This window comes from Hippoglossus stenolepis, chromosome 5 (genome assembly GCF_022539355.2).
Source record: "Hippoglossus stenolepis isolate QCI-W04-F060 chromosome 5, HSTE1.2, whole genome shotgun sequence".
Classification (NCBI taxonomy): domain Eukaryota; kingdom Metazoa; phylum Chordata; class Actinopteri; order Pleuronectiformes; family Pleuronectidae; genus Hippoglossus; species Hippoglossus stenolepis.
Window position 1 is genome coordinate 19,601,823 of NC_061487.1, and position 13,270 is coordinate 19,615,092.

Sequence of the window (13,270 nt, forward strand, 5' to 3'; positions counted from 1 at the left end):
TGTACAACTGTTTGAGGAGGACGAATGACACGGAATAATTCTAACGTAGCTCCATAGTATTATTAGGCAGGTTTACAACAGGCACTGCACTTAGAGTTGAGGTCATACTGGTCAGCACAGTAGTGATCACCAGCTCAACCTGCACACCCACATAGATGTAAAACCAGAGGGTCATGTTTTCCCAGGCCACAAACGGCAGATTGAGGAGCAAAAACACAATGATGCCGGTCATGATGAGCAGGCTTGACCCAGCCTGACAGACCACGCTACACCACAGCAGGGTTCTATCTCTGGTGTAGGCCGCGAACAGCATGGCCAACAGGGAAAAGGCCACCAGCACCACTGGAACGTACAAACACAGGATAATTTTGACCTCAAACACAGCTCCACTGAAAGGGTAGCAGTGCATTTCTGCGTGTTCCTGTGTTAGACACATTCGAAAGGGGCTGATGAGGACGTCGTCGGAGTGGATGAACACAGCAGCAGAGAGAAACAAGGAGGCCAACGCCTGAGTCAAGATGAGCAGGAGACACATTGAAATCCATATAAGGCGTCCAGTGAAATTGTTCATAGAGAGGATATGTGTTGCCTGGTGAGACTCTGGAACCTCCGACCTGTAGATTTAATGTTCATGTTGACAGGAATACATGAATTATAAGGATAGTGCTTCACATAGAGAAAAGCTATTTGACAAAATGGCCAATGAATTCAGTATTTATGAATGAACTTACATCATTATTGGTGAAGAAAAATATTCTGCACAGATGCCTGTTGGTTGAATTTCTAACTGGTGTTCACAGTGGTGAATAAAAGAATTACATCGATGGGCCTCAGTTGTCCTTACTTTGATTTGTGAGTTTATTACACCATGGATCTGTGGACAAAGAAGATTGTTTGTTTAATATACGTGCAGAAAGTCAAACCGAAAAGCTTGAAGCTTCATCTCAAGCATTCATGCTGAGGCTGTCAAACATGATTTTGGTCAGGCATTATACAAACAGTGTTATCTTATCATATGGAAGATAATCTTCAGATATGAACTTTGAGAAGGATGCTTGTTCGACCTCACAGCACAACACACCTGTGATTCAGCAATAACTGTGTCAGGGGTTTAACCTCAGGCTGATCAGTTGATCATGTTTATGTACTGAATCCTCATGGTCACCTGACCACCATCAAAATGAAACCAAAAGTGAAACCAGTTTTATCAACATATTTTCCAGTCCAAAATGATCACTCGGTATCTAACCTTAGTACTAATATAGAATCTGACGATGTAAAATGACTTTCATTCATAATCATAATTTTATTTTTAGTCTACTTACGTTTGGGAAGCGACATCATCTGCTGTCTGCCTCGTATTGATCCTGCTCCCTCCGAGGCTCTGACTACTGCTGAATACACACACACACACACTCTCTCTCTCTCTCTGGTAGAGCAGTGGAGCAATCTGTGACAACAAACTCCATGTAACATCTCCCTTCCTGTAAAAAGATTCTAATCATTATTATACGTTATTTAAACATGACAACATTTACCTTAGCAGTCATATAAAGATCTCTGTTGCTTAAGTGTTCATCACAGGCACAAGTACGTTTGCAAATTCCAATTCTGACATGACAGTTATCAGAATACAAATCTGTTCAACCCCCTCTAAAGATTTAGTCTGTCCAGAGGCTTACTCTGCGTGTAGGTGCGGCCCTGCTCCACTTGAACTGCGGTCAAGCCAGCCGACACTCGCGCCTCTGTGGTCAAATCAGCCGACACGGAAATTCAACTGCACTCATATACTGACATTTATGGTAAACCCATACAAACCGCCCAGAACGGCAACGGAGTACTCGAAGTTAGAGGAAGAACACATGTGGGCCTACGTCCGGTTTTCAAAATAAACTGTTCACATGGAGCCTATACAAAATGCATAATTGAAAAATAAATTTATTGGATTATATTCACAAGAAGTATATATCGTCTTACCTGTGTCATTTTTATGAATAGCATTTTGACTGTATCAATTAAGATATTTTACAAAATAAAAGTCACACATTTTTAGCTTCAAGTAGCTAATTTCTGGATATTTTAAAGTACTATGAAAAGACTTTGCTCAATAATTCCAGAGAGAGACTGATATGCCTGTGTTCAGGACCTCTCTGACTACCCACATAATGAATATAAAACATTTTTACTGTATAGATTAAGAGATTTTTCAAAGTAAAGTCCAACATTTCCACTGTGGAATCGATCATTTCTGGATATTTCAAAGTACTATAAAAACACTTTGCTCAATAATTCCAGAGAGAGACTGATATGCCTGTGTTCAGGACCTCTCTGACTACCCACATAATGAATATCAAACATTTTTACTGTATAGATTAAGAGATTTTACAAAGTAAAGTCCAACATGTGTACAATCAAATTGGTTAATTTCTGGATATTTCAAAGTACTATAAAAATACTTTGCTCAATAATTCCAGAGAGAGACTGATATGCCTGTGTTCAGGACCTCTCTGACTATCCACATAATGAATATCAAACATTTTTACTGTATAGATTAAGAGATTTTACAAAGTAAAGTCCAACATGTGTACAATCAAATTGGTTCATTTCTGGATATTTCAAAGTACTATAAAAATACTTTGCTCAATAATTCCAGAGAGAGACTGATACGCCTGTGTTCAGGACCTCTCAGACTATCCACATACTGAATATCAAACATTTTTACTGTATAAATTAAGAGATTTTTCAAAGTAAAGTCCAACATGTGTACAATCAAATCGGTTCATTTCTGGATATTTCAAAGTACTATAAAAACACTTTGCTCAATAATTCCAGAGAGAGACTGATATGCCTGTGTTCAGGACCTCTCAGACTATCCACATACTGAATATCAAACATTTTACTGTATAGATTAAGAGATTTTTCAAAGTAAAGTCCAACATTTCCACTGTGGAATTGATCATTTCTGGATATTTCAAATTACTATAAAAACACTTTGCTCAATAATTCCAGAGAGAGACTGATATGCCTGTGTTCAGGACCTCTCTGACTACCCACATACTGAATATCAAACATTTTTACTGTATAGATTAAGAGATTTTTCAAAGTAAAGTCCAACATGTGTACAATCAAATCGGTTCATTTCTGGATATTTCAAAGTACTATAAAAACACTGCTCAATAATTCCAGAGAGAGACTGATATGCCTGTGTTCAGGACCTCTCAGACTACCCACATACTGAATATCAAACATTTTTACTGTATAAATTAAGAGATTTTTCAAAGTAAAGTCCAACATGTGTACAATCAAATCGGTTCATTTCTGGATATTTCAAAGTACTATAAAAACACTTTGCTCAATAATTCCAGAGAGAGACTGATATGCCTGTGTTCAGGACCTCTCAGACTACCCACATACTGAATATCAAACATTTTTACTGTATAAATTAAGAGATTTTTCAAAGTAAAGTCCAACATGTGTACAATCAAATCGGTTCATTTCTGGATATTTCAAAGTACTATAAAAACACTTTGCTCAATAATTCCAGAGAGAGACTGATACGCCTGTGTTCAGGACCTCTCAGACTACCCACATACTGAATATCAAACATTTTTACTGTATAAATTAAGAGATTTTTCAAAGTAAAGTCCAACATGTGTACAATCAAATCGGTTCATTTCTGGATATTTCAAAGTACTAAAAAACACTTTGCTCAATAATTCCAGAGAGAGACTGATACGCCTGTGTTCAGGACCTCTCAGACTACCCACATACTGAATATCAAACATTTTACTGTATAAATTAAGAGATTTTCAAAGTAAAGTCCAACATGTGTACAATCAAATCGGTTCATTTCTGGATATTTCAAAGTACTATAAAAACACTTTGCTCAATAATTCCAGAGAGAGACTGATACGCCTGTGTTCAGGACCTCTCAGACTACCCACATACTGAATATCAAACATTTTTACTGTATAAATTAAGAGATTTTTCAAAGTAAAGTCCAACATGTGTACAATCAAATCGGTTCATTTCTGGATATTTCAAAGTACTATAAAAACACTTTGCTCAATAATTCCAGAGTGAGACTGATATGCCTGTGTTCAGGACCTCTCTGACTATCCACATAATGAATATCAAACATTTTTACTGTATAGATTAAGAGATTTTTCAAAGTAAAGTCCAACATTTCCACTGTGGAATTGATCATTTCTGGATATTTCAAAGTACTATAAAAACACTTTGCTCAATAATTCCAGAGTGAGACTGATATGCCTGTGTTCAGGACCTCTCAGACTATCCACATAATGAATATCAAACATTTTTACTGTATAGATTAAGAGATTTTTCAAAGTAAAGTCCAACATTTCCACTGTGGAATTGATCATTTCTGGATATTTCAAATTACTATAAAAACACTTTGCTCAATAATTCCAGAGTGAGACTGATATGCCTGTGTTCAGGACCTCTCAGAGTATCCACATAATGAATATCAAACATTTTTACTGTATTGATTAAGAGATTTTACAAAGTAAAGTCCAACATGTGTACAATCAAATTGGTTAATTTCTGGATATTTCAAAGTACTATAAAAACACTTTGCTCAATAATTCCAGAGTGAGACTGATATGCCTGTGTTCAGGACCTCTCAGAGTATCCACATAATGAATATCAAACATTTTTACTGTATAGATTAAGAGATTTTACAAAGTAAAGTCCAACATGTGTACAATCAAATCGGTTCATTTCCGGATATTTGAAGTGCTTAGTGTTTAGTACATAATCCAACTAGTATTGAAGGAAATGCTGGAGATAACCCTGCAGCTCCGCCTTATAGCGGACACACAGCGCGTGTTAACAACAAACAACCGACAGACAGCTGATCTGCGGCGCAACCGCAGTCAGTGAGTCCAAAGAGTTGGTTCCTAATTTAATTAACGAACAGTTTAAAGTTAAATCGACGGTCCAAAGCAGTTTTCTCAAGTCAAGGATGATATCTGTCTCTGCTTCCCTCTGTGTGTCTGTGTCCGATGATGGCGAGGTTAAATTCACTTCTGAGGTGTCACAGCCACACTGTAACGAATTGCTGTAAGAAAACGGCAAAATTCTGACAGTAACATTCTGTTTTCCATTAAAACGGCACTGTGCTGTAGAAAACAATGCATTCTGGGAAATATTTATGAGCAGCTTGCTGTTTTCCTTAAAACATTGTAATATACTGTAAACAGCATTGCATTCTGGGGTGATGTCAGAATCAACGGCAGAGAGGTCCTGCACAAACGGAATGCTACTATATTTGTAGAAGACACATGTTGAACACAAAGTCATGAAGCCAACTCTGGACCTTTTTTCGAGGATTATCCATCTGAATCCTGCATTTTATCAGCAAGTCTTCGGTAAGTTGAAATAAACTTTATCTGCCTTGCATTTTTTGCTTACTTTTGCTGTCTTTTAAACAAACTCAGACTGATTTAGAACTGTAACTTAGCTAGCTTGTATGTGGTCCTCTGAATTAGCTATGCAGTGACATGTGAGTACAGCAGTAAAACTACTTTTTAAATTATTATTTTGTAGGTTCGGCCAATACTAAATAGTATTTAAAAGTTAATCTTAATGGGTTTTCGTATGGTCAGTTGGTTTGCAGCTAGGAGCATTATTGTGAGTTTGTCTTCTTCTGTAAATTTTCAACTCCACTACAGCTTTGATAATGTTACATCCTATTAGGTATTAAACTTGAACTAATAGTGTGTGATATTAGTATGTTGTCCAGCTGCTGAAGGAACCATTTTACAAAGAATTCAGATGGAGTCATTCGTCTAGTTTGTTTCTCTTCTCGTTTCATTTATACTGCAATGAATTGTTGCCATCTTAATCCTCATCTAAAGCTAATATTCTCACTACAGAGAATGTCTGTGCTTTACAGCAATCTTCCACAGTGGTGGCGAAAGGACACTCAACCTACTTTTGACTCCTCCTCTAGTGTTGCTCGGTATGTATTCAGAACATATCTTATATTGCATATCAGATTGGTTTTTTTTAAGTTATCTGTATTAATAATAAATAAAGCATGCATTTTCTTCCCATTAGAGATGTTTGCAAAAGTCAAGATGCTTTTTGAGATGAGTCTTGATTCATGTTTCAGGTGGAAAAGAGCCTGCGACAGCTGAATACTGGATGATCAGCCTTCAGGATCACATGTGGGGGCATCCACCCAACCTTTGTGACAGGGCCTGCTGTTTACAGTGTTCACATCTTTAACTGGGAAGCTGCCTGTACAAGGTAAGACTTGTGCTGCCTATCTGACATTTTCTCTTTTATTTCACATTTTTCACATTTATTTTCAACCCTAACTTCATAAACACTTGTATAGACATCATATATCATAGGCTTTATTTCTATCCAACCTCTAATCTCAGATTCCTGTGTTTTGTAGATGCTTCTTTTGAATCAACCCAGAAAGAGGAACAAGAGCCGTTTTGGGGGACTTGTCTCCAAGAGGACAGGAGAGTCATTCAGAAGAAATCTGTCTCAATCAACCTTGTAGACTTTGAGTGGAGTTTCATAGTTCAGTGAGAGCTCTCTCCCCAGGTTATTTGTCAATTTTTCTCTTTAATTTTGTACATGTAATCATATTCTTGTTCTCCTGTCCACTAAATATGAATTATTTCAGGTGACTGTGTATAAAACAGTCAGTAACTGAGCAGACCCTATATCCTCCGCTTTATTTCTCTCCGTTAGAAATTCGGATCAGTTATTGGATGTATTTACTTCATGAATGTCACTTGTTGATCTTCCATGCAATCAAGTTGCAGAGCTCCCACCGTCAGATACGACGAGACGATACCTCAGAAACCATGTTCTGATGACAGTGTTCAGAGGACAATGTATCCTGCCATTGTGTTGTTAAATTGATAGTTTTAAAGAGACTTGTCTGATAGAGGCTCTTACTCTACCAGGAGTTTACCATTTAAAATGTAAAAAAAATTAATCTTTCATATAGTATTTCATTATCACTTGTTATAGATTATGTTTGTGGGATTAATGTTTTTGTCCTAATACTTGCAGTGTCAAGATGCATCATTTCTCCAAGTGTTTTACAAGGATTATTGGTTTTATCACATTTAGTGAACATACTGATAACTGTCATGTTCTGTTGTGCATAGCTGAAATCTTCAACTGTAATGGACAACTTTGTTTCTATCAACAGAAAACAGCAAAGTATTTCAGTTGGTGTCGCCTTTTATAAATAAATGTTGGGTTAATCAATTGATCTTGTTTTTTCTAAGTCTCCTCTTTTCTATAGAATGTTTTTGCTGCATTTTATTTGCCTTAATCATTCACTGTCATCCATGCTGCTATTACATTAAATTACATTGTACGGTATTTGAGATTATGTTGAATTTCATTTAAAACAATAATGTACAGACTGATGCTAATCGTATACTGTAAATATAGGAAAATACAGCACTATAGTGTGTTTTAGTATGTGGACAGCACTAAACTGTAAATTAAGGTTACAGTAAGAAAACGGTAAATCCCTGTCAACCCTGCTGCCAGCAGTTTACTGTGAGAATAAGAAAATACAGCAATGCACTGTAATTCAGTAGATTTTGTTTTTACGGTAACACACTGTATAGTTGATTACAGTAAGAGTACTGTAAAATAACAGTAAACTGCAGGCAACCCAGCTGCCAGCAGTTAACTGTTAATTTACATGACAATTGTTTACAGTGCAGGTTCAGAGGTTAGAGTGGAAAGTGCAGAGTTCATACATTTACACTTAGAGATTTAATTAAAAGACACTTCCTTTGACACTCCGTTTTGACACCAATTACATGACAACTGAGAGATAATTATAAGGGGGTTGACTCGTTCAGTAAAAAAGGAAAGATCTAACAAATAAAAAACGTAATTTTTATTTACCTTAACTCTAAAATCGAACTTTGAACTCGCATTTCCGCCGTTGTCGTAGTCGTCATATATGCGACAAATTAGAAAAAGTTTTCAGTGCTGACCTTCGACTCGTCCGACACCTTTGCAAACTTTGCAACTTGTTGATTTTTCGTTTTTCGAATTTCGTTTCTGGTGAGAAATTCTGTCAGCGCATCCACAATCCACAATGCCAGCACGACGAGGGTAAGTACGCAAAGATTTAATTGAAAATTATCAGACGGAGACAAATACGTCTAAACTATAGCGGCGCTCAGCGCTGTCCCCGGGAGTTAAATGAGCGGAGGACAGATATACGATATGATGCGTTTCATCATGCGGACCATCATGTATTTATTATACAATCAATAGACCCCAAATATATTCCAATGAGTCTTTATGTTTTTTCCCATTTTAGAGTCTTTCTTTTTCCGTCCTTTGGAAAGGTGAGTGTTTTTTTTACAACTGTAATTACTTGTAACTTGTCAAAGTTTGTCTACATGTCCTTTACAAATTAAAAAAATATATATAAATGACCCAAACATGAAACTTGTTATTTCAATTTAAGTCCAGAAGAGTTTCCATTACGGCAGAGGCTATTCTGTTGGTCATCAAAAACCTTCAGGCCTCAGCTAAGCTTCATGAAGAAAAGGATGACACAACGTTTTGGGGTGAAGCATGCCAGGATCTGGGAATTGCTAATGGCAATATCAATAGGAAGAGGCTTAAACATGCCTATCATCGACACAAAAAGGTAATAAAGCTTTTACTTTTACCATTTCAATATTTATTAATATATCATATCTTCGTAAAGAAATCCTAAGGTAATTATTATTTTCAGGGTTTCCTTTGATGTGAAAATTCTGATAATCACTCAAAATGTGTTTCAGATCAATGAAGCAGTGAGCCCTCCACAAAAAGCTGGGCCAGTTTCCCCACAGCCAGCCAACATAACAGCATGGCCAGTTTCCCCACAGCCTGATGACATTACTGCAGAGCCAGTGCACCAACAGCCCAATACACATACATCGACATCTCCAGCGGAAACTGCAGAGGTAAATATTGCAATGGTCAATAATGACATAATTGTTATGAAATACAGAATACTGTATCAGTTTTTTCAAATAATGGTGATTGACAGTTGTACAAAAGAACTGTTAGGTCTCTAGTAAATAATACCCTGTGACAACAATGGTTAACGTGCATATACTGTTATTAGGCAACTTCACAACAACTTGTTCACTGATGCTGATTATGTTTTACTGTGTTTTGCAGTTCCATTGTACAACAGACAATGGCAATGGCTCCACAACATCATCATCCGCGGATGAAAAAGAATATGAGGAGCAATTCTTTTGTCATCCATTGCCTAAGCAACCCTGTTTTTTTTTTATTTCTGAAAAACAATGGAAAAAACTCAGGAGGACACAGCATGGACGGCGTTTCAAAACACTGAACTGGACAGTTATAATAGCTAATGGAATCCGCAGCATTCATCCACATTGCAGTTTTGCATTCAAACACCACAACGTCCAAACAATTGGGTCGACTCGAAATGCACCTGTATTTTGTTGTTCAGGCTACTGTCTTTTTAATGACTGCCCTGTCGAAGTTCAGGTGAAAATCGAAGATGAGTCATCACTCAAGGCGGTTGTGACCTTCAGTGGAGACAGAGTGTGGCACCACAGCGAAGAACTGCAAAGACGTCCGGTGCGTGCAGATGAAAGGGATGCCATAGCGGATATCCTCACCACCAAACTGCCAAGAACATTGTACTTACAAAATTTGGATAAGCTGGAAGACAGTGTTGTGGAATCTGGATGTCGGGATCAGGTTCCTACAACCGGTGTCATGAAAACGCTCTCATGTAGTAGTCGAAAAAAAAACAGAAGACACAAAAATGAAATGATTAGTTTAGAAATTATGCGGGAGGAAGAGCAAGATTCAGAGGATGCAGTTATACAAAAAATAATATTGCAACCCAAAAGCATTATGCTGTGGTCTGACAAGACTCTGAACTTGTTTTATGAGCGGTGCAAAGATGACATTGTGTATTTGGATGCGACGGGCAGTATTGTTCGCAAGGGAAAGGGGCAAACTGCACCGTTCTATGTATATGAAATGGTGGTGAGACATCCATCAAAAGGATCCTCCCCTGTTCCTGTGGCCACATACCTTACAAATGACCACACCACAACATCTGTTTCATATTTCCTGGGGTCATTTGTGACGGACTTAAGAAGACTCCACGGGAGAAAAGTTAATAAAAGGCCGGCAATGTTGATATGCGATGGCTCCATAGTCCTCCTGCAGTCACTCTCATATAACTTCTGTGGATTGAGCCTTCAGGAACTGCTGTGCAAGTATTATGACATTGTGACTGGACAAGGACAAGAGGACTCCATAGGGCTTCCGATTTTGCATCGATGCTTGAGTCATGTCATGAAAAATGCCAAGGACCTATGCCGAAAACAGTGAGTGATTGCTGTATATGCTTAAAATGTTCTAACATCATAACATGGGAAATCTCTGTAATACTAATTTTACAAGCTTTGTCCTTGCAGTGCCTCCCAACATTACCACCTGGCAATGCATGTGTTTGGGCTCATGACACGGGCCACAACATTAAAAGCCATGGATGAGGTTGTCATCAGTGCTGCAATGGTTTTTTCCAGTTCCCACAGCGGGAAGAATGTTGAAAAACACTTCCAAAATCTCCAGAGGTTGTTGTTGAAAGCAGGACATAGTGGCATTGATGACACAAACATTGTGGAGCAAGACTTTGTGGTATGTGATCATTGTCTCAATTGCCACCCGTTTTATAGCAATAATTAATTGTTGGCTTTGTTAGGACTGTATTCACATCCATATTTATTGCAAAATGCAAATTGACTACAATCCTTAAGCAATGATGGTTTACATTGGTTTACAAGATCCAACTCAAGAAAAAATATGTAATTTCTTATTATTTTTTCTAGAATGATGTGGGACCAACACCATTCCAACATCATTTTGAGGAAGTCATTCAGAGGGCAGAGCTTGAGAAGGATGGGGATACAAATGTCTATTTCAGCCCAACATTCATCCCAACATTGCTGAAATACTTCCTTCCTCAGGCTGCTCTTTGGTCTGGCTTACTCCTGGGTTAGTCCTCTTCTATGGCATGTGCTTTGATACATGTTTGTTTTAAAAGCTTATTCAGTAAATAAATTAAAATGGCATTATCTTTTGGCAGGTGACCTTGGACGCCACGGAACGGGTCCTGTGTATGACAGGCTTACTAAGAGGTTCAAAAGAACTGCCCGTAAACCCACACAGGTACTATAACACAAAAGATCTGTTAGTAAAATTGAAAAACATTGCATTATTCAATCCTGGATATTACCGATTTTAATGCAAATAAGGTGAATGAAGCAATTTTTATGTTATATAACGTACTGTACATGTTGAACTTCAGAATTACACCAAAGACAACAAAACACAAGGGATAATGGAGAAAAGCCAGTGGGACCTCAAAAAGATCCGTTTTCAACGGAGACGGCTTACCAGACTGGACGATTTTGTATATACCTACAAGATCACACTGAATGCCCTTCTAAGGGAATACAGTGACTCCATGAAGAGGAAGAAGAAGGTAAAAAATTGAAGCTCTGATATATCAACTATACATGAAACTCCTGTGATTGTTGACTTTTTTTCTTATAAAATAAGTCAAGTGAAATGTACTTCAACTATTAACATTGATTTACTCTGTTTGATTAACTTTAGACACACCGTGTGGATTTGGAGCGGTGGAAACAAAGGCATCAGAAGAGGCGAGGAGTTTATGTGAGCCCTTTAACAAAGCCTTTTGTTTTCAAACGGCAGAAGAAAAAGGTAAACATTTTGTAGAGCTATCCATTATCATTCCATATGTTTAAATAGCTTAAAAATGTAATCGATAAAAGGTTTGTCATACAGAATATTTTTGTTTTTCTCAGACCACACAGAAAAACAGTACTGGCGTGTCAACAAGCGATAAGTCCCATGCTCCATCACAGGTAATCAAAGTTACACAAGGACAGGAAGCTAATCAAAAGCACTAATGTACAACAGCTGTAAATCAAAAGCTTATTGTTGCATTTTGTGCTTTAAACACTTCCGTGACTTAGTGAATTGCCATGACATGCAATTACCGATACATATTTCACCATGTTGGTGGTATGAAAGCATATAATTAAAAGCTTCCAATAATATTGCAATTTTTATATCTAGAAACCAACAGACAAGGTCACTTCCCAAGCCCAAACAGACATGACAGGCCATCATGAGGAGGATACAAAGGGAAGTCAAGTCATTCAAAGTCCAGTGGATGCTCCATCTCAGGTGAACTTAGTGTTCAAGTGTTATCAATACATCCAATGCAATCAATGTATCTGGGATGTAAATTGTACATTTCATTCAGGCATGTATTTATACAGGATGTGTTTAACTTATCATCTGTAAATTCTTTATTTATCTACTCCAGCAAATAACTTGTATTGTTTTTATGACCCTCAGCTCAAGGAATTGTGGAAAAGAAGTGACACAGAAGTGGTTGTGTCTGTGGTCCCCTCTCAAATCAGAGGGAACAGCTTCTTAATCCACCACAGTGAGCTACGAACACTTAGACCTCACCAGTGGCTTACAGGCGAGGTATGTAGTCCTATTAATATAATATAACAAATTACCATAAAAACAAAACGAAAAGACCCAAATAAATCTCTCCACTATACATTAATCTAATACCTATGTCATGCTGCTGACTATTATGTGGGTGTTTAAATATATCCCCAGTTAAAACATTTTCCATAGTAATGTACTAATGTGTGAATTTATGATTCTGAATTTCAAGCATGTGATAGCAAAGTATTATGTAGACCTGTTTATTATGTAAGTCTTTCTTTAAAACAGTCACACATTAATTGTCATAATTATAAATCAATTTATGATGTTTGATTGACTGTCTTTCTGTATCTCAACAATCTCTTAAGGTCATTGAGTGTCTCTTGCATCACATTTCCAATGAGCTCCATTTGGGGAGTACCATTTATATTCTAAATCACTATACGGCTGGTGTGATCCTCTTTGGGAAGAGAGAACAGATCAGGAGGAACACTTTGTCTAAGGTAACTTGTATTTCTTTTGGGGATACATCCAGAGGTTTAATAACTGACATATGTTAGCTGGTGTTTGTGTGACTTTGTGTACAGTATGATAAAGCAGATACAATTCAACAGATCTATTTTAACTACAGGATATTTACAAAAACTTCAATATAAAATGTTTTTATCAGGTTGTTCATTTTTGGATGTGTTACAGATCA

At 37.3% G+C, this 13,270-nt stretch overlaps 1 protein-coding gene and 1 long non-coding RNA gene across 2 annotated transcripts; both read left to right on the forward strand.

The window, feature by feature from the left end:
- The first annotated feature begins 8,522 nt into the window (after positions 1-8,522).
- On the forward strand, positions 8,523-9,337 carry LOC118109489. The gene is made up of 3 exons (XR_007032708.1): positions 8,523-8,680; positions 8,817-8,981; positions 9,202-9,337. It is a non-coding gene; the product is annotated as an uncharacterized LOC118109489 (long non-coding RNA).
- Positions 9,338-9,343: 6 nt separating this feature from the next.
- LOC118109508 lies at positions 9,344-12,491 on the forward strand. The gene is made up of 9 exons (XM_047339789.1): positions 9,344-10,400; positions 10,491-10,713; positions 10,905-11,070; positions 11,162-11,244; positions 11,384-11,560; positions 11,695-11,802; positions 11,907-11,966; positions 12,181-12,310; positions 12,466-12,491. Exons 1-9 carry the CDS (start codon positions 9,778-9,780, stop codon positions 12,489-12,491), a joined length of 1,596 nt encoding a protein of 531 aa, XP_047195745.1. The 5' UTR covers positions 9,344-9,777.
- The last annotated feature ends 779 nt before the right edge of the window (positions 12,492-13,270 follow it).